Source organism: Rhincodon typus, chromosome 29 (genome assembly GCF_021869965.1).
Source record: "Rhincodon typus isolate 14 chromosome 29, sRhiTyp1.1, whole genome shotgun sequence".
Classification (NCBI taxonomy): Eukaryota; Metazoa; Chordata; class Chondrichthyes; order Orectolobiformes; family Rhincodontidae; genus Rhincodon; species Rhincodon typus.
Window position 1 is genome coordinate 18,269,921 of NC_063360.1, and position 23,335 is coordinate 18,293,255.

General features: G+C 38.5%; 1 protein-coding gene across 1 annotated transcript in view; it reads right to left on the reverse strand.

The window, feature by feature from the left end:
• The window catches only part of LOC109913300 (nuclear factor 1 C-type-like), a 74,016-nt gene extending 55,455 nt beyond the window's left edge, over positions 1-18,561 (reverse strand). The window contains exons 1-2 of the mRNA XM_048613912.1: positions 18,492-18,561; positions 6,182-6,253 (exon numbers count right to left, since the gene is read on the reverse strand). Coding sequence (XP_048469869.1) covers positions 6,182-6,253; positions 18,492-18,561 — 142 coding nt within the window. The remainder of the gene's footprint in view (positions 1-6,181; positions 6,254-18,491) is intronic.
• Between the last annotated feature and the right edge of the window lie 4,774 nt (positions 18,562-23,335).

Here is a 23,335-nt window from a genome sequence, read left to right on the forward strand (position 1 = left end):
AGTTAAACTGGTTGTTCAATTTTATATAAATTGTTTTTATAAAGAAATTGAAATATTGTCAAGCAATAAAACTTTGGTTTTGAACTAAGTAGATAATTGAGAGATTAAAATCCAAAACTAAAAGTCTCCCATAAAAGGTGTGCATTTTTATGAGTAAAATGTGTAATTTTTTGTAACTTTTTCTTGTGACATATTCTTATTGAGAATCAGGACGATATGCTGTTTTATAATATGCCATGTGATGCATGCACAATATATTATCATGGTCACTGATTTACTTAAACTGAAAAAATGCAATTTCCTTTTTATTGTATACAATTGTTATTTATTTTATGATAACATTAAATTATGATCTTAAGGGTCTTGTAGTGCAATGGCAGTCTTCTTATCTCAGGTTCAACTCCAGAGGTATGGCACAACATGAATGAACTGTTGATTAAAAATATTCTAAACCATGATCTTTGTCTTCTATGTATTCTTTCAAATTTGTATTTAATTCTCATTCCACAGACGTGCAGCAAGATGGTATATTAAACACTGCATCTTACACAATAAACACACAATCTTACACGCACTGAAGGGAAGTTTTGGGTGATAATGAATCTTTCAGCAATCCTTGCCTTTGGTAGCAGTAGGAGTTTGGCTTCAGGTTTGGCACAGTCCCCAATGTTCAGAGATGCTGAGTTTCATCCTCTACTCATATTTCTCTTGCTAAATTGTATTCTGCATGAATATCATCCTCATCTGTTTCTCCCTTCAGCATTCGCAGATCATGGTTGGTTTTATTCCTCACCCATCCCACATAGCTCCCTAGCTTCCTCTCCCTGCTGTAAACATTCAACTGGAAATTACTTCAGGCAACTTTAGTCCAATTATAATGGTTGTGAGTTCAAGGAACAAACACATAAAATGACACTAAATTGTCTGTTTAATTCAAGGAGACAACAAAAAAATGACTGAAGTCAACAAAGGAAATATCTGACTGCAGTAAAAGGTCTTCTGAGGTCTCAGTTTCAAACATGCAGCAGAATAAGGGGAGTTTTGTTCCACACCGCCATGTTAAATAACTAAAATTATATTTTTTGCATATTAGCCGAAGGTGGAAGTTCTTTTTGGATATTGGTCTGATTACTGAGACTGAAATTGGTATTGTAGTATTTTAAACATTAAGCAAGGCAGCCAGATAGGTCAAGCTTTAAACTTTAACATGCATCCAAAGCAAGATGCCCAACAAATGAAACAGATTTAACATTAAATATGATTTTACGTCTCTGGTTAAAGTTGCCTCTTGACTTACAAGATAAAACACTACACTAATCTTTAAAATAGTAATAATTGACCTGAAAATAGCAAGGTTGGTCAGAGCTATCTTAATGGGTGACGTACACATCTTAATTATATGCTTTTAATTTAAACTGTTCAGCTGTCTTCAGAACAGTAGCAAGTGAGATGAATTTATAACAATATATGGGAATTTCCTCTTTGCCACTGGTACTGAAATTATAAACTCATTCTTTATAAAATGTGGTATGGCTTTGTCAGAAAAGAACACACAGGGTATCTCCCTGTGGTTAAAACAACTAGCCTGAGTGTAATTTTGCTGCTTAGACCCTGTAACCAATGGCTAGTGAATTTTTGACGGAGCTTCGGTAATAAGGATAGCTGTACATAATTGTATTAAGGCAGAGCTCTGAAGGTCTGGGTCAACATTACAGATTTTGTTGGTACTGTTAAACACGTCTGCGTTCATAATAATATGCTATGCACATCTTTCACGATAAATGTGACCAAAAAAATGTAACTCTATTTAATCCTTTTTAATTTTAAGTAAAGCAACACAGTGGCTTCAGAGGAAAGGGAGATTAATAAACGTTTCTTACTTTAGACTGAATTACATTAGGATTTTTCCAAAGCAGCTTACATGTCACATAATGTCAGATGCCACCTCGGGGACAGAATTAGAACCAGCACAAGAGGTGGCCAATCAGTCAGCATGTGCTGGGCTTTTGAAAGAACTATCTCATGATCACAGCGTAAAAGTCAACCTTTGAAGCCTACAAAAATCATTTCAAACCCAGGGGTCAGCTTAAGTATCAACTATAAAATATGTACTGCCGTGTGGGTGGTGACCAATTTGAAAATGAAAAGAAAGTAACAATGGTAATTCAAACTAAATTAATGTGGCACAGTTCTTTTAATGAATACTACTGAGTTACTGGTAACTAATTGAAACCAGTTTGAAAGATAGTAATGGTCCTGTAAATTACCATGTTCCTATTTTTCATCTGATTGTGCAATGTCAATAAGTCCTACTTTTAGACATCAGGCTAAGATTTCAGCAGTCTCTTCTTCCAGTATGGTATAATATGTCTCATGAGCTGTCATTAAATTCTGGCTGCGCCGTTTCTCAATATTCTGACCATGATTTTTCACTCTATGCTGCCCTGGTGTGGCTTTATGTCCATTAATCTGAATGAGCAGGAGGTTCTAAGCAGGCAAGCACCAGAGTGGGAAATCCAGGCCCCACGTTTTTGACTTCCAGCAAAGGGTCAGCATCTGAAACATTAACTTGGCCGCTGCCCTATATAATTTGACGGACTTGTGGCACATTTCCAACATTTTCTATTTTTGGCTCAAATCGCTGACATCTGTACTTTCTTTGACGAATATTTAGTGTTGTACCCAGCAAATGGTAATATTAGAGCAAGTTCACAGATAATCACATGGAAGAAGTATGACTGGCAGTCTACAAGTCTAATTGATTATCAATGACATTCATTTAAGTGATTCGATCAATCTATTATTGTTTTAATATCTTAACTCTGATCTAACTGTTGAGATGCATAATTTGAAATGCGTTGCAGGAAAGCACCATGCTAGAAACAGCTTAGCTAATCTCCAAAAGAACTATGGATACTGTAAATCAGAGACAAAAGTAGAAGTTGCTGGAAAAGCTCAGCATGCCGAGCAGCATCTGTGGAAAGAAATCGGAGTTAACATTCTGAGGAATAGTCATCCGACCCGAAACGTTAATGAATTTCTCACCACAGATGCTGCCAGACTTGCTGAGCTTTTCCAGAAATTTCTATTTTTGTCTCAGTTAATCTTGATGAGTTTTAAAATAAGATCACAGGGATTAAAAAAACTGAAACAGACTAATGTTTCATGGTTATTTTAGTACCCAAGCAGTTCTTGGTAAAGTAAGACATTGGATGGACAATACAAAATTAATGGGATACAAACTGAATAGAATGCTTCATGCATTATCTCTTGACATCATTAACTTTCCATTTAAAATGTTAACATTTATGCAAAAAGAAATAATTTAATGTTCACCAGAGGAAATGTTCTTCACCAATAAGTGAATAATTCAAAACAAAAGTTGTGTGAGACTGCTACTGAAGCTTCACTACTCACACCAATGCTGTAGTCAAAATGAAAGATCTAGCCCATAAGAATTCATCTCCAACCTCCACCTCCGATCCCATAAGAGGTTTACACACTGAGGTCTTGGAATTTAAATGTTTTTAGCAGGCTGGAGCACTCCTAAAAAACTCTTGACTAGGAGTTGTTGGATAACGTACCACACCTGACGCCTTACCTCCTCACTTACCATCCTGAAGAAAGCTGGACAAATCTCTTTACAGCCTCGCTACAAAGGGAAATGCTTCCATTTCTTTTTTAAGAGGTGGTCAGCTCTCTGAGGTCCAAGCTTCCACCCCGGACTGAATTTGAAGTTTGGCCTTGTAATCACGGACAGGTTGTAGTGCACCTGACCTAACTATTTACACTTGTGCTGTCCCTGCATTAGTTCCCAAAAGAAGATTCTAATGTAGGAACATAGACTGCTGATATCCCTTCACATGCATTCATTGTTTAACATGATGAAGGAAAGAGAGAGTGCATAGTTATACTGCACCCTTTACCATGTCAAAATATTCAAAGATTCCACTCCAGCAAAAGCTGGACCTAGCATAGGTTTATTCCTGTCTCGTTTGGCTTATTTGGCAGACTCTCACCAAAACTGTATTATGAATCCACCTAGCTTGGTGCCAATTCTCAAAATAAATACCACCCTCAAAGAAAATGAAAGCATCTTTAAGTCGAAAAATATTAAAGCTCCTCTAACTTCATCTGTTTTAACTTTCAGCAGATTCAAGCTCACATATTCCACTTTATTCCCCAAGTACCTTTTTTATTCATCCTTTTAGTTTAGTTTCTGGGAGACTGGCATCCATTAGCTTCAATTAATGCTACAAAATCTGGATTTCTTCTCCTGACAAAGTGAGTGCATGTCCAATTTTTATTGGTCAGCCTTCAATTCAGTTACTGGGATAAATGTTGGATTTGGCAGTATTAATACAATGGCAATGCTAATAAATCAGAGCAAAAACATTGTGCTGTAAAAGCTGTTGTGGATTATCAACTTTGAGCCTGTTAAATTGAGCTTGAGAAAGAGATTTCCCCTGCCCACTTGACCCAGCTGTGAATGGGTGAAAGTACAGCGTAGTTAAGGGAATATCTCATGCAGCTACATGGTGGTTGTTTTACAATCAGCAAACCCCAGCAAATCTATCATCCTGTGGGACTGGTAGATGCTTAAGTTGCAATTAAAGATTAGGCAGTATATAGCTAATAATTTTTAATAATAATTAATAAATATTTAATAACTTTAATTTTGCATTCCTCTCTTTGCAGAGGTTGCCTGCTGTGGAGAATATTTCCAGCATTTTCTGTTTTTTTCCTAACTACTCATATCTATAGTATTTTGCTTTTGTACCTGGTATTTTGAAGTGAAACGGTGTCAACTGACACCAGTATTCTAATTCCCTTGTTCTCTAATTTATTTATCCTTACACATTTCACACCTTTGACCATTTACCTATAAACTGAACTCCAATGTTGCAAAACCAGCTGATTGGTGACATTAGAGGTGATACATAACACCAATGATTTTCACAGCAGGTCACTTGTTTCAGGTGTGAAATGCTTGGGTATTGGATAGCTGCATATGAAAGGGAACAAGAAGATTGCTGTCACCTGATATTATTTGGAACCTTGACATGAAATATTGCTATAAACAGCAATACAACTCCTAAATTATAATTATATGCATATCCAATGTGCAAAGCTAGAGAAGGAAAATCAGGAGAAGCTGGTGGGCAAAATATTCCTTTGTGGTCGAGGGTAATATCCGTAACTGCAGAATGACAGATCCTTAGGGCCCTTAACTAAGAACCGTTGTAACGGGTTCAGATAGCTATCAGTGCAGATTTGTGCTAACACAGGCTGTAAAAGGGCTTCTGCTTCTTTTGAAAGCAGTAGGTAGCAGCAACCTCTCTGTTTTAGGTTTCATAAATACAGACAAGTGCCAAGAAGTTTCCTTTAACCAATGACTTCCTTAGCAGGCAATTATACTTACCTTTCCTTCAGACTGTAATACACTACTACAATCTGACTTGCTGCGTGGTTTGTTTTAGTGCATAAGTTTTAACTGAAGGTGAGCTACCCTCCAATCAACATGGTTTGATTTCACCTGTATGTGACTGAAACTATGAAAATAATATTGTGTACTAGCTGACGAATAGCTACAGTCAGTGAGAAAATAAATGGTTGAAATTTCATTTAAAAGTTTGCAGAGATGATTTTAGAATACTGGTAAAGAGCCATTTGTCTTATCTGCTATTTCATCACAGTGACAACTTATCTGGTATTCTGATGGTAGACAGCACAGCAGTATACAAAAATTATCTTATTACTTGTTCTCCATTTTATATGTGCACTATCTGGGTGAATGAAATCTGAAATTTATCTGAATGGTACACTGATAGAGAACAAAGCAACAAAATCTGAGTTCAGCAGAACTGACTGGTGAGCACAAATGAAAAATGAACAATGAATGAGAAGGACATTCCAATGAATGTATAGATACATTGAGAGGGAGGGAAGTAGGCTGCAAGGCTGTGAAATACCACTATACATCAATAACACTGACAGAATGAAGGAAGTACCACAATCATCAATGTAGATGTTTTCTAATCAGCATGTTCAGAGATGTTCTTACAAAACTCTGGAGTAGGTGGAATTTGAACTCAGACTTCCTGGTCCAGAGATAGGGACAACCATTGCGTCATAAGAACCTTTACAATCATGCACAAACATGACCAAGCTCAATACTCACCAATTGTTCCTGTCTTGCTATCATCAGCTTCAGAGCCAATAGCAGGCCTTGGGCTGCCAGTCTGCTCTGGTTCTGCAAGAAACAGAAGGGTGGATGAGTGAAGAAAACTTAAAAATGACATATTGAAAAGCTACAATAATAGCTCATGTTCCCCAAATTCCCAGTGGGATGCTATGTTGTACAGTAGTCTAGGATGCATGTACAATGTCTGGACAAATTAAGTAGTAGCTTCACTACAATATACAGGAGCTATTAAGAAGAAACTCACTTGCATGATCAATCTAATTAGATGCAGAGAGACTGTTTTCCTGTAGCTGGAGAGTCTAGAATGAGGGTTTATAATTTTAGGATAAGGGGTCAACCACTTAGGATGGGGATAAGGTGAAATTCTTTCACTCAGAAACTTTGAAATCTTCGGAATCCTATATCTCAGAGGCTGTTGACACTCAGTCATCAAACATATTCATTACTGGGATCAACGGATTTTTTGGGGGCACAAAGAGAAATAAAGTATATGGAAATATGATGGAAAAATTGAGTTGATGTAAAAGTTCAGCATGATCTTAGTGAGGGATGTGGCAGGCATAATAGATGTATGGCCTATTTCTATATCTATTTCTTACTTTCTCAATCCCTCCAGAATTAATCTGGTTCTAGATTCAGTAAATATTGCTCAATTCTGCATATTTGAAGAAAAGTGACACAGAAAAATGCATTATAGATAAATATATTTTCAATTCCACTGATTCATTTAAAAATTTTCGTAGTTCAGACTTCGACTTTGATGATGTAACATAGGTAGCAAATTATTAAATCTTGTCCCACTTCTATTTCCTTTGTCTTCAATCAACAACACATCATGGATCTAAAAGAATATTTTTTTACATTGCATGAGTGTTTTATGTTGGGGGTCACACAATGCACAATACCTTAACATGGCCAACTTCACACAGCCTATTTGGGAAATTTCAGTTTGCTACACTGCTCTGTGGTTGCACACCTCACAGGAAACATCACTTGGCCTCTCATAATCATATAATTTTTACCAGGATGTTTATATCGATCAGTTAATAAAACAGCATCCAACAATATAAAGAGGGCTCTTAGCCACAAGGTCCAGTCCCACCTGCACAGGAAGTATGTCATAACATGTCTGAACAGGTTGGTTAAAATAACTCCAACGATATCCAAAGGGAAATTCTGATAATTACTTTGTTTTGCAACTTAGATGCATTGCTCCTCTTCAGACTAATTGTATCCTTGTATTAGACCAAAAAGGAATAAGACCTCCTGGAGCAGGGAATTTTCTCCACTTTAGAGGCAGTTTGAACTGCCAAGCTTGATTCCTGTTCGGTTTCAGTTTTTCCCTGGTACTAAACTTGTGGAATGTGAATACCCTATTCAATATCATATGGCGACCCTGTTGAGAATACATAAATGCCATGTTCCTACAATGGTTAGCAGTTATGATTATACAATCAAGGAGTCAGGACAATATATTTCCAGTCATGCAATGTGACATAACGTGATTTGATAGTTATATGATTAAGCAATTCATTTTATGACTGGATTAGATTGGAAATTGGAACCACAATGAAACCACTCAATGTAAAAGGTGTTGCAGATAACCCCACAAAACAGTATCATCTTTAGCGCACAGCTAATTTGATTTCTAATTTGATCACTTCTTGACTAAAATATTTGTTCCCTCCACATTTCTTCACAGATTTTTTATGGCACTGATTGCAAAAAGGAACTTTATTTATGTCACTTTTTGGATAATAACTATAAAAAAAAACTGGACTGATTTCAAATCACACATTAGTGGCACATGCTGCCAATATTCTTCAAATTACCCACCAAAACCTAAAGTCTATCACTTTCTTTTCTACTTTTTATTGCTTGTCAATCAGGTGTGGAATAAGGTATCATTGATTTGGTCTGTTAGAAAAAACAAATTGCAGTTAGGAGAAACAAATAAAATACAACTATTTAAAAGAAACGAGTTGAAATATTCAGTTTTCTATGACAAAGAGCCCGGTCCATGCACAGATCACAAGACAATGACAATGTTGACGACAAAGCCAACTGTTGTTCTTTGGATTAAGATAGTTACAGAGAGTGCTGAAATGCTCCTTGGGCTTTGTTGATTGTTTGGACATGAGCTCAAATATCCTAAATGATAAATGGAACAGTATGCATAAAATTAGTTTTGTTTTACTTGAGGGATCATAACTGATCTTATAGCCTTCAGAATGATGACTGCAACCAGGATACTGGACTAATTCAAGATGGCTACATGCTATTGGGATGGAAAGATGAATTCTAGTAAGTTGAACAGCCTCTTTATCTAAACATGCTTCATGATCTTGTGTGAAAATTTTTAAAATCTTTTTAAGACCTCTGGTGTAATGAAAAAGACACACACTGTTATGAAAAGATCTGGTTTTGCAATGTGAGTAGTCTGTTGACATTAAATAATTGGCAACAATGTAAAGTATTTTCTCACCAGCAGTATTTTCTCTTCCAATAATACTGTTTGGAAGTATAAAATAAAATGTAAACTCTCAAAAATATAATTCAATTTGAAATTAATATTGAATTTAAAAAAAAAATTATTAATGACCTATAAGTGTGATGGCACATATCAACTTACATTTTGAACCACTTTGCTGTATGTAACATCAACAGTTAGGCTTAAGTTAAGCAACTGACCGATAACTTGTGAGGTTAAACTACTTCTTACCACAGTACAGCTGGATGCAATTATTTAGCAAAAATAAAGTTCTCAATTACCAAGTACACTAAATACTGTATAATTGCCAGTGTGTTGGGATGTGCTGGATTCTATTGCACAATCTCACAGAGTGAAAAGGCAGCATTTGTAATACTTGATTGTATGACTTCAGCAACACCAGAAGGGAATCAACTGAGGCACTTACAAAGAGAGGGAAGATGAATTTGAGAAAATTTTTATTGCGGTGATTATCATAACAGAGCTGGTTTCCTTTAAGAGTGAAAAAAAAAACACAAACTATAGAATGCCTTGAACTAGGGGAAGGTGTAACCTTACAGGAGGAAAGATCCGTACAGCTCGAAATTGGAACAACTAGTGGCAGACCTGGTGACAACGACAGAGTGGAGATGTGCCAAACAAATCGTCCAATTATCATCTAGATTTAATTATTTCAAAGCTACAAAGGCCTAGTAGATGAGTCAACATCTTACCTAATAATTATCCTTCTGCTGTCCTGTTGCATTGTGTTTTACGACACGTGAGCAGGGTACAGATGCCATGAAACAAAACTAATGCAGTAACACTTGGTGTGGCAATGGCAGGCATTGAAAGTGTTGACAAGTGACTGTAGTTAAGAAGAGATTTACTTTTTCACAATAAATACATAATTTTATGATAGTGTTCTTTAAGTTGTGTGTTCAGTCCATAATATCAGTTGATAAGCTCAATCATAGGACCAGAATGACTACAAGTAGCATTCTTAATGCCGAGGATACCTCTTGCTAAAGGAAAGTAGTACAGTGATGATTTCAGAAAGATGAAGCAAGATGGTTCTGCATTCACAGAATCTCTCAATGGGAGCAACTGCTCTGATCCCTCTCTGCGTAGTAATATTATGAATAATCTTGTGGAAAATGTCTCTGGTTTCTTCTCATGTAACAACATAAAATAACTTCATCAAATATTTCTCTAGAATGTGTTCTGGCACCGAAATGAGAAACAGTCACGAGAGATACATTCAGCCATACAATTACAGTATTGTGGCACAAATCAAGCAGGAAAAACTCTTTCTCCATTGTTAGAAAAATGTGAAATAATGTAAGCAAACAGTATGGGTGATAAAGGAAAACATCAACAAAAATTACAAAAAAAGTAAAGAGCCTTTTTGGGCAATAATCCCTCAAACTTTTTCAGACTGAATTGATTTTGCTTGTTCAATATGACATGTCTTATCTATGCAGAGTTGGTGTTTATTTCAGGAATTACAGGTTGCCTCAGGTGTCTGCATGCCAATTAAGAATAATGGAGGCTAAATTTGATAGTACCCTGAAATAGGAGCATAGAACAGCCTTCATGAATATCCCTGGTAATTGCTAAAGCATCACTGGGAGAATTCATACTCAAGATCTTCATCAAAGGACTTAGATGAGCTGTCCTGTTTGAAAACCTACTGAAGATGGCTGATGTATTGGAAAGCTTGGAAGAAAACTTAAGTTCACTATCAAGGTGTGCAGAAGTGGCTGGTACTAACTTGGCACAGGGCTGTGCATAGAGCTTTGCAACATTGCTTCATTCAATCTTTTCAATATGAATATGGTGGCCAATTCCATTAACACACTTGTGCATACAACCATGAGACAACTAATGGCTAACGTTATGGCCCCTGTTGCAGAACAAGCAGAATACACCCAAAATTTCAGCCATCCAATGGAAGCTGAGACTGTTATTGTGCAGAATCAGCCTTTGGCCATGTAAACAGAGATGGTTACCATCATGACTGAGGACATAAGTTTGCAATGGGATGTGATAGTGGTCCAGGATTCTGTCTTTCAATAAATCATTAGATTGTTGCAATGCTACTTCAAAGGAGTGGCAGTGGTTCCATCAGGTACAAACCTGTTCTTAGGATCAAAAAAGATGACTGTTCTGACCCTTCCAAAGGGGAATAATTTCTTCTTGTCTATCCAGTCTAGACCCCACCTGATTTGAAACACCACATTTATCTCCTCCTAAACTTCTCTTCTCCAAAGAATCTTTGCACATGAGTGAGGTTTCCCCACCCTGGAATCATCTTCGTGAATCTTTTCTGTGCTCTCTCTGTTGTCTTTGAATCATTCATAAAGCATGATACCCAGAACGGGATGTAATGCTCCACTTGAGGCCAAACCATTGTTCTTCACAAGTCTAACAATAACTTTCTTGCTTTTGTAATGCTCCTATTTGCAAAAACCAGAATAAGCAAATTAAAAAAAAAAATTATGGCTGGGATCTGAGATGATCAGTTTGGGTCATAAAATATGGCTTTTATTGCATGCAGTTTAACACTGGAGTCACCAACCATGTCTTCTCAGGATAGCCCTGTCTTGCAGTAGTCACGCTCTAATGTGCTGTGGTGGTTCAAATGCCGAGGAACAATGAAATCATTGCAGAATTAAAACATCATAGCTCCTGTCAGGATATCAAACATTCACTGCCCATGGCAATACACCAGCTAGACTTCAAAGGAATGGAATCCCTTTTATCTTTGATATCAGGTAAAGTTGAAATGCGGTGCCCCCAAAGTGATGGGCATCCAGCATTTGCACCCTGAGGAATGGTTGGAATCCTTGTGAAGCTTCCTGCTCACTCTGATTCTCTCTGATGAGACAGAATGAAATATAATTAAGTCTTATTTAATACAGCACCACAGAGACCACCTTATGCAACAGATGATGATACAATGTAAGAGACTGCTCCAGGATGGAAGGAGCACTGGCAAAGTAAGCTCACATTGCTGTGTAGTTTATTTTGGGGCTGCAGCAAGTGGCTGACTTCAGGGACAGCATCCTTGTTGAAGTGCTGTTATTTGCTAGACTGTTCCACCCTGACGTTCAAATAGGAGAATGTCTCCTTGAAACACTCGCGCACATATATCCTCTTCCTCCAGCACTCCTTCCTCTTCTAGCAGCCTGCCTTGATGTACTTGGTCTTGTTGCATTTTATGGAGAAGGCTGCTGGTGCACCCATGTCTGGGGACAGACGGTTTGGAAAAGAAATCTTGAAGTCAGCATGAAGTCCTTCATCTGCCTCACCATTCCATGTAGACATTTACAATTTTTAAGTAACACCAGAAAGCAAGAAGCACTTCCAGATCTGAAGCAACAGCCAGACAAAGTGATCAGTAACTGATCATTAGTTAGTTGATGATACCTTTGCTTATATTGGTGCAGTATATTTTCTGCTGATTAAAGCATGATCAGCTATGTGCAGCTCAATGAAGGCATTAGCTTGGGTACAAAGCTCCAAAATGGTACTGATGGCATCAACTTGATGCATGACATAATGATTTGCCTGCTCTGTACACTTTATGCAGTCTATGTGTAAGTTCCCTCACCAAGCCAGGCAAGGCAAATCATTTCAAAGTGCATGTGTACATCATGGGTATCACCCTGGGGACCTAATGTTTACAAAAAAAAGTGTAAATGAACCCAACATGCCCATTGTTTTGAAGCTTCCTCCAGTGTAAATCCAGTATGTCAGAGTTTCTCCTTAATGAAAATTAGGCACCCACTGAAATTTAATACTGGAACCTGTTAAACAATTAAACATACACTAAATAATGGACAAGGTGTTGTTTGTTATGCTATTTATTACATTATTTGAGCAGATCAGGAAATTGTGTGTTCAGCTATCCCCATTACTTAGGTAGATGGGGGTTAATCTGGGGAGCAATTGCTGAGTCAAGTAGGCAGTCAAGGCTCAGTGTGACTGATTTGGTATCAATTCTGGGCCCACCCAAATTTTTCCTCTGCCGAACACCTGCTGAATAACTACTTGGGTGGATATATAGGAATTATATGAAGTTCTGATTCTTACTTAAGTTGGAGACTTCTGCTGAGGCTCCCAGGGAGCAGGGGAATTGAGTAGTTGAAAGTCGCCAGGTAATTCCCACTTAGATCTGTGCATCATAACTTCCATGGGGTCCCAATGGGGCATCTCCGATATCCAGTCTCCGATGAGCTGGAGACTGGAAAATTAACAGTCATTGCATACCACTATTCCTGTAAAATTTTCTATACAGTATAAGCCTTGCAATTTCATTTAAAAAATATTAGATTCAATTTGCCTTTAGTGCAAACTTGGTCTGGTATGATTGTCTTTGTTCTACTGAACAAGTGCAGCATGACGTGGCAATGTCATGGTCTCCATGGTGACAGGATGGACAGGATGCTCACAGAGGTGTAAGCCAGCATGAGAGCTTCACTCGAATGTTATGTCAGCTGTGTAGTGTCGGCATGCTTTGTTCTCCATGTCTTTGGCACCATACAGAGCACAGCGGCAGTTATCAGACATTGGTTGCTATGGTTTAGCAGTGCGGTCACTACTGGCGAGTGTCTGTGTGCAGCTGTTTGAATTTTTTTTAAGTTGTTGATGGCTTTTACAAATGTAATTCCACTCAGCCTGTTATCTTGTGTGCGGAATGGACTGTTACATTATTAACCTTGCCGGATTTATAAATCTTGAGGTGTGTTTGAGAGAATTCCCTGACTTCAAAGCAGTCTTACACTACATGGTTTATGTCTCTGAGGTGGTTTTGACTTTGGACCTGTCAAAATGTGTAGCGTAATTTGATGTGTGAATTCAATCTAATTGAAAGGTGTTAAACAATATGCATAGCATGTACTTCAGCTTCAAGTTAGCTACAGTAGGACTGCAAAAACTCTGAAGTACTTTTTTTTTGAAAGGAATTTGAAACATAAACTGCAAAATGTAACCAATAAAGCAGTGGGTAACATAAATTATCTTATTTGGGCCGTGCATTGTGTATTGTGATCACAACTACAGGCCTGCAGAATAGATTATAAATAAATCTTATTATACAATTTGGTATCAAATCATTGACATATCTGAAAGCACAATTAATTACTTGTCAGGTATAATGACTTTAATGTGGAGAACTACTGTGACAGCCATTCCATATCCATAACATCCTACCAATTGAGATGAAGTAAACATTCAGTTAATCTGTTTCCTTTCTCCATGGAATCTTCAGGGAGAAATTTCACTAAGATCTCCAAAGGCATTTTTGCTCTTCCCTGAATGATAGTCTTGCACTGACATTTTGATTTTCACCAACATCTTTAACGTGTTAAAATACCATAAAATGCTTCATTAAAACAATTATAATCTAACTACGAGAAGTGGTTGGAGGATTAATCTGATTTTAAAAAAAAATGTTTGAGGGGGTTTACAAAGAAAGAACTCAAAGATAGTGGGGCAGAAGGGTTTAGAATCTGGGGTCAACAGGGTTGAGGACAGTGTGACCAAAGATGGAACAGAAGTTTCTCTACTGTTGCTGGATCAAAATTCTGGAATTTGCTGTACGAATCTCTTCAAAATCTGTATGCAATATTTTGAAAAGGCTCACCTCCACCTCCTTAAGAGCAACTATAATAAGTGGTTGCTAGACCTTGCTAGGCACACACCCATATCCTGATTTAGTTTTTAATTTTAGAGTAGGAAGAATACAGACCATAGAGTTGATGGAGATATATGAGGGAGAGAGAAGCAAGATGGAAGGATCTGATGACAACAGCAAGAATTTTCAAATTCCTCTTTGGGGTCAGGGAGTTGATAAATAATAGTGAAAACAGGGGTGATATAGTTAAAAGGCTTACTGCACTACCGAATGAGGCTAATGGGGTTTTGGGTGACTTGTGATTTGTAGAACCCATGAGAATAACAAAAAGTACCAATGGAATGATTAAGTCTGACAGTAACAAAGGTTTCAGTAACAGTGGGGATGAGTTGGAACAGAAGCAAAAATTGAAAGTTGAAAAATGTGGTCTTCGTGGCTGTGAGAATGTGTAGTTGAAGCTCAGTTCAGGGTGAAACAGGAAACTGAGGTTATACACTAATGGACTCATTCCGGGAAAGTTATGTAAAATACTTGTGGATAAATACGCAGGTGGCAAATGTTTAATTATTGAGAAAATAACTATATAAGTAGGTATAGTTTTTCTGGGCCCATGGTGCTGGCCTCGGAGGTGGGTGGTCTAAAAATGGTGAGAGGTGCACCAGGACAGCTTGTCAATGTACTGCCACCATTGTGAACTCTGAGCAAGTGGGACTGCTGTCTAATACAATTTTCCTTGATAAGCTTGCAAGTAGAAACAATTTTGAGGCTACTCTGTCATTTTGCCAATGCCAGAGCACCCCATATGTGCAGCTCGTTATAGAGGCCAACATGCTGCCAAGAAGTGACAACACTTAGAAAAATGCAGAGTTGGAGCCATGATCAATCCAATGTGGGAGATTCCTCTTATAAATGCTTGACTGAACAGTCTATAGGCAAAGCACAGCAAAAGCATCCTCCCAGTTTTCCACCCTATTTCAGCAGCATCCACTTCACCTTGTTCTGGTTGCTGAGACTCTAGAATTGTTGAGCCTCTGATTGGGTAAGAAGCACCGAGAATCCACCCACCATTACAAGTAGGCTGGTACCACCTCCAAGAGGACTGTTCTTCTGATCTTGATCCTGATAAGTGTGGATTTGGGGAACCATATGTGGCAGCACAGTGGCTTAGTTGTTAGCACTGGTGCCTCAGCTCCAGGGGGACCTGGGTTCGATTCTACCCTCGGGTGACTGTCTGCGTGGAGTTTGCACATTCTCCTGTGTCTGTGTGGGCTTCCGCTGGGTGCTTTGGTTTCCTTCCACAGTCCAAAGATGTACAGGTTATTTGGATTGGCCATGCTAAATTGCTCATTGTATCCAGGGATGTGTAAATTAGGTGGATTAACCATGGGGAATGCTGGGTTACGGGGGTCTGGGTGGGATGCTGTTTGGAAGGTCAGTCCGGACCCGGTGGGCTGAAAGGACTGCTTCCACACTGTGGGGATTCTATGATTATATAATCAGAAAAGCCACAGTAAAATGCAGGGCAATGGAGTAGTACCTGGAAACATCTGTGTATACTAAGTGAAATACAGTAAAAAATGTGGGTGAGAGGGAACTCCAGAAAATCATAATTCACCTGGGAAGTGGTCCTAAGTAAATTGTTGGAGGTGTGAACTGCCAAGTCCCCACATCCTAAAGGTCTTCACTCTTAAGTTCTCAAAAGAAATGACTCATGAGATTGCTGCTGTGTTGGTCTTAATTTTCAAATTCCTTAGATTCAGGGAAAGTCCAATTAGACTGGAAATAGAAAGCAGGAAACTGCAGGCCTTATAGTTTAACATGTCACATGGAAGTTATTCAAAAGGTATTATTCAAGACATTACCTCAATTTTGTCTAAGTGCTCTGCAATAATCGAGCAGAGTCATCATTTGTGAAAGGGAAATCTTGTTTAACCAATATTTTGGAGTTCTTTTATTCATTAATGGATTGTGGGCATTTCAGGATTCAGCCAGTACCTATTGTGCATCTTGACCTACTCTTGAGAAGTTCCAGGTGAGCTGCGTTCCTGAACTACTGCAGTCGACACAGTGTAGGTACACTAGCAGTGCTGTTAGGGAGGGAGCTCCAGGTTTTTAACCCAGCGGCCCTGAAGAAATGCTGATATTTTTCCAAGCTAGGAATGTCGGTGGCTTGAAGGGTTAACTTGCAAAGCAGTGGTGTTACCATATAACTGCTGCTCTAGAGATTGTGGATTTCAAAGGGGTTGTCCAAAGGGCTTTGGCGAGTTGTTTAAGTGCATTTTGCAAATGGTATACATTGCTGCCACTGTGCATCATTGGCTGAGGGAGTGAATGTTGGAAGTGTTAGATGGCATGCCAAATAAGTGGGTTTTTTTTTGTCCTGGATGGTGTTGGAAAATTAAGGTTTCTGGGAAAAGAAAACTGATCTTGCAATGAGTCAGCACATAACTGTAACACTGTTAGGATCATGCATATGTTTTCTTCTTGTGAATGCAGACCAGGGATTTCCACATTACTATTGGATACATTCAGTGTTTATGTTGGATTATACTGGACAGAGTAAATAAGGAGGTAAGAAACACATTTTCCAAGGTCTGAAAGAGTCATCAATGAAGCGGTTAATTTTTACTGGCAATCTTCATTCAGCTGTTAGTTTCTTTCAGAGGTTACCTGGTTTGTTATGTTATAAAAATTCACCAAATTTCTTGGGAGACTTTCATCTCCTATGAAGCCTCATTATTTATACTGCCTTCGGATAAGGTGGCTAGCTGCTGGTGGGCTGCATCTCGTTTTCTATCAAGCTGTACTAATACATCTGTTATTGTCTAATTAATTTTACTGTATTGAAATGTGTAAAATGCATCCCTTGTCATGAGAATTTAGCAAATATTTAATGTTTGGATAATAGTTTGGGACTGAGACTTGATTTCTGCTGCACTGGAATGTTGATAAGCCTCCAGAGCTATCAAGAGCCTCATGCTCTCTAATAGTCAGGGCACTGGGAACAGAGCCTACAGAGTTGACAGCTCTGAACCCTTGAAATGTTGAACCCAGCCATCTGACTTCCAGATGTTGTATCAAGTGGATCAGGCACAAGAACTTCATGTTTGAGCTGTGACCTTGGTAAGCTGGCTGCTTACAAACATAAGCGTTAAAAAGCTGAGTTTCACCGCATCCAATACAGCTGGTAAAGCAGCAGTAAAGTCTGAGGTCACAGTTCACCATTCCGATTACTTGGCTTTGCTTGCCCATATTCCCAGAACAGAAGCCTGCTATTTAGTAAAAAAGGAATTGTGGAAAAAAAAGAAGCAATTTACGTTAATGCAAAAAATAGTAAAGTGACTGATGGCTTAAACTTTAATGCTCTCAGTTCTCAACATATGGGAAAGACCATATCAATCCATTCTCCATTAATCTCCTAGATCATTCTCCAAGCAAACAGACTACAAATACTCCTGCTTAAAGAGGAAAGAAATGCCTCACGCTGCTGCATTATTTTAACACTCTAGAGTATTACAGTAATGGCAAAAGACAGGAAATTGCCAATTAGACAAAGTGTGTTGTGCAAAACTGAGTTACTGTATCATAAAGTTGCAGAGGCTTGTCCTGGATTTTCTTAAAGTATGATGACAGAAATATGTTTTCTTAAAAAAAAGCATTTGGCCTGCTCAATTATGTCTGTTCGCCTCAGATTTTACATTCAATGTTTCTACGATAAAAGTAATTGTATACAAGTTATATTTTGTTGTTGATATGTGTGTACTTTTAAAACAAAATTTGATGTGCAGAAGAAATTGGGAGCACAGTCAATCGTGAAGTGTCCAATCTTCTTCCAGGCCTAGAATTTGCTTCAATAGAACCAATGGTGGAGGACACTGAGGTTTAACTTTTATTTGGGGGAGGGGGTGGAAATGAAGGAAAGCTGTTTATTTGCTTTTGAATTCTTAGCCACCTGTGCAGCAGAGTCTCTTGTTGTCTAAATAGCCTTTACTGTAGTTGGACAGCAAGTTTTAAAATTCCTGCTTTGAGAACGGTTTTGTTTCTCACTTAAGTCTTTAGATATAAGGAGCCCCTGCAAACCAAAACACAGCCACTAAAATCAGAAAGCACTTTCTGAGTAAATCTCAGAAATAACCTTTGGAAATAACAGCAGAAAAATGACCCCTGGTTGTTACCATTTTGCAAAACTTTCAGCTCACTACTCTCCTCCTGCAGGATATTTTGCACCATCTCCATGATGGCCATTACTCTAGTGCCAGGAAGGCAACAAACTATTCGGGAATGATAGACAAGTGGGACTAAATATGTATTAGGTTACAGGCAGCAAAAAATGGAAAAAACTAGATTATGGAGGGTAGAAAATGGGAGGCCAGCCAGAGAGAATTGCAAAAGTCAAGCCCCGATATGATAAAACAGTTAAGTGATGGTTTCAACAACAGAATGAGTTAAGGCCAGGTGAAGATGGACAAAAGTACAGAGGTGGAAGAAAAGAGTTTTATGAAATTGAACCTAATCTCAGGGTCAAATTGGATACCAATACTAAAACATTCCACTTCATTTGTAGTCAATAGTCAGGAAGTGGGATAATACTGAGGGCTAGAAAAGATTTTGTGGCAGAGTTTGAAGAGAAAAGACACTCATCATGACAAATCTGAGGCAGTTAATGGGTTTATTGACATTGTGGTGACACAGAACTGGGTGTTGTCAGCATATCTAGAATCATAGAATACCTACAGTGTGGAAACAGGCCCTTTGGCCCAACAAGTCCGCACCGACCCTCAGAGCATTCCACCCACACCCACCCTCCTATGACCCACCTAACCTACACTTCCATGAACACTATGGGCAATTTTCCATGGCCAATCCACCTAACCTGAACATCTTTGGACTGTGGGAGGAAACTGGAGCAGCCAGAGGAAACCCACGCAGACATGGGGAGAATGTGCAAATTCCACACAGACAGTCACCCGAGGGTGGAATCGAACCTGGGTCCCTGGCGCTGTGAGGCAGCAGTGCTAACCACTGAGCGCACTTTTGGATGATGTCGGTGAGAGACAGTCACTCCAAGTACTTTGACTGAGTGGCTTGTAACAAAAACTAATTTCAATTATTTGCTTGATTTTTAGCAATTTGGTTAATTTCACCCAATTTTTTTTCAATGGTGCCCACCCATCACCACATATCGTATTCCTTGGTGAAGCTACAAGTGTGAGGCGGTAATTGAAAGTGCACTTCTGGAGGTGACACTACATCATGTAAAGACCTTGGTCTGATTTAGCCGCTTCAGGTTTCCTACTCCTCAGCTGCGTTCTGACTGCAATATTATAATAGAGTGGAGACATGACATGAGCTTACCATAGCATCTCACTGCAGCACTGCATTCTCTGACCTATTGTTCAGATGGTCAAGTTCAATTATAAACATCAAAACCTGCCGCACAACGCTAGCATAATGGGAATTAAATACCTACGGTCTTTCTAGCGTACTCCTTATATAACGTCAGCACATACCTGGCAGATAGGTTAACAAGCAGGCTGGACACAAATCCATCAAATTTGTGAATGTGCTTTGCACCAAGATGTTTAGAAATTTCTTACACATGGTAAATGGAGGAAGCCTACCCTTGGCATTTTGTGTTTCAAAACATATGCAGAAGTACATCTCAAGATACAGGACATCACAGACATGGCTCTGGGCTTAAGCATTCAGGATTCAACGACAATATGTCCAAAAATAACAAAGATTCTACAAAGTCAGCAGTCACATGCTTTCTCTGATGGTGCCTGCATTAAGTACTATTCTAATTCTGTAAAATTGCAACACGAAACCTGATTTCATTTCCTCTTGATACCCTCACAACTCAAATCCTCATCATTGTTCTCTTGTATTTAATTGCTGCTCTTCTCGCATCACATACTCATCTTTAAAATTATTATATCAACTTATTTTGCAAAATTCTGCGTCCAATCCTTCCGTTCTCTCTTCCTAATACCCCATCCCAATATTTACTATCTCTGCAGAATTTGGAAATTTGTGGTTACCACCCAACTCTATGGTCACCTTTTCCTATTTCTATAGCATATGTCAGCCAAAGCATCACGAACATCTCGGTTTTACTTGTTGATGACTTTCTATGTAAATATGACATTGTTGAATTATTCTGCCTCAAACTCTTGACATTATTTGACACGGTCAAACACACCGCTCTTCTTCACTGTTTTGCTTCAGTGATCCAACTCAGGCTAAAGACCATATTCAAACATATTCAACCACGGCCAGTCCCTCTCCTGTAAAGACTTCTCTTTCTAAGCCCATCCAGTCAGCTCATACCTGCCAAGGTCCCAATTTTTTGTCTCTACGTTGAACCATTGACTTCCTTCTTAATCATAAGGTGGAGTTTGATCATGTTTGCTCGTATACCAAGTTTTACCTCTCCATTATTTTTGCCATCAAGTTGTCATTGAATAGAATCTTCTCCAGCTCAACGTTGGCAAGATCGTGGGATCATTGAGGTTCAGTCAAACACTCCACACCTGAAATATAGTGGGCCTACTCCGCCATTTTTCCAAAGTTAGAGTGAGCCCCCACAAGAGCTCACGCACAGGCCACCCATCTCAGAAGCACCCAGCTCTCCTTGTGTGGCTGCCGAGACTCTAGAATTGCTTATCCTCTGATTGGGCAAGAAGCACTGAGAACTAACTCACCATCATAAACAGGATGGTGCCATCTCCAAGAGGACTGCTCTGATTATCTTGTTCCTGGTAAGTGTGGGTTTGGGAACCATATGTAGTGGCAAAACCCATATTAAAAAATCAGGGCAATGGAGATTGGGTGGAAAGTATCCAGACACAACTGAGTATATTCAATGAAAAGACATCAAAGGATATGAATGAAAGCAAACCATGAAAATCAAATACAAAACTGAGATTGTGACAGTGCAGTGATAATAATGGTATTAGCACAATGCATAGGGATGGTCTAAGTTCAGGTAAGCAGAATGTAGAAGCCATTTGAGAGGAGATTAGATTGACAAAAGTGAGAAGTCACATATGGCAGTGGTGTACAATTCACTTAACAGTCACCATGCAGTAGGGCGCAGTATAAAGAAATTTTGGGAGTTTATTAGAAAGGTACAGTGATAATTGTAGCGCATTATAATCTAAAATATTAGATGGGCAAAAACAGCCTAGATGAGGAGTTCAAAGAATGTTTTTGGGATAGTTTCTTAAAACAACTTGTCTGGAGTTGACCAGACAGCAGGCTATACTAGAACTGTTACTGGCAATGAGGTAGTATTAATGAATTACCTCTTAGAGAAGGCACCCTATGTTGCAGTGATCATGATATGATTAAATTTACATTTACTTTGAGGGAGAGAACAGTGGGTCCAAGGCTAGTATTTTAAAGTTAAATAAATCCGTTAAGAAAGGAAAGCTAGCTAAACTGAACTTGTAAATTACATTAAGGGTTAGGTCAATAGAAATGTAGCGACTGGCATCTGAGGGACATTTCAGAATACAGAGAATAGATCCATTTCACTAAGAACTTAATAATAGACCCATTTCAATTCAAAATAAAAATTCCAAGGAGAGGATCCACAATTCATAGTTTACTGAAAGTTTAAAATTGTATGAAGCTCGAAGAAAAAACATGTAATTATTCAAAGATCAGAAGATTGAACATTATAAGATTTAAAGAGTCCTGCTGACATGGAACTTATCCTTCATTCAGTGTAAATGAAAACATCTTACTGCCATACTGTATTCATATCATCAATCTTAGAACCACTACTGTTAAAGTTTTTATTCTGAATTTCCTCCTTTCAGCCATTAGCTCAGTAACTGTAACTTCATCCAAAACTTCACAGCACACTTACTATCCTGCTTATAACGCCAGTTAGCCATCATCCTTGGCCTTTCCAACTTCCACCGATTCCTCAAACCTCAATCTGTCCACTTCCTCATTCCACCATACTCTTCCACTTCTTCCACTCCTACTTCATATTTCCCACCATTCCTTTTCCAGCTATAGCCAACTGAGTGTTTTCAGCTTTCTCCCCTTTATCATTTGTGATAGAGTTTTCATTCATCTCACCCCCACCCTTTTTTGGGACTCTTCTGCCAATTCCCTCTCCCTTGCCTCATCAAGTGCTCATAAAATCCTCCTTAAATCTTCCTGAAATCCGAAACCCATGTGCTGTAATTCCCCATTAAGCTTGTTCAGCCCTGAGCTAGAACTGTGAATGGCCTGGATCATTTTGCTAAATTTAAAACACTAAAAAAGTTATCTGAACACAACAGCATGAACCCAGTACAAAAAGATGCACATTCCTGATGATTCATTGATTGCAATAGCATACAATTAAAATTTTATTCAAAAACGTGACGATTTTTTAAAAAATTAACACATGAATAAAGCAACTGAAAAGCTCAACAATCTGGTTGAACTTTGTCCTTCAGACCTCAATTTAAGCTTCCTCATACTGACAGGAAACAGTTGGGATTTTCTACTAGACAAACAGCCTTGAACTTGAGTTCTGCACCTATGACCCTGCTAGAATCCAAAAATACAAGCATTTACTGGCACATAATGTTTCTAGCACAGGCTTTCATTTTAACTATCTGTGTCCCAGATAAATTTCAACCAGTGTCTGACTGTGACAGAGCAGGAACATGAGTATCGTCTGTTAGACTGTGGATGCTTTCATGCAGCACAGAGAATTGCAGTCTTAGTGAATTAAGATTTTCAATGGGAAATTGATTTTATTGATTACTCCATTGTGTAAAGTACAGAAAATTAAGTAACTAGGAGTTGACGTCCAACAACTGAATATTCATCATTTCCCAGAGACCCAACTGCAAAAATTTAAAGATGGAAGTATTATTTGGGCATTGGGATTGATATATTATGGTGTTCGGATTTTCCGCCATTTCACAAAGTAAAAGAACATTTCCTCATAAAAATGTTTTCTCTCATACTTTTTCACTTTTAGCAACAGTGGTCATGAAGTGCTGAGATG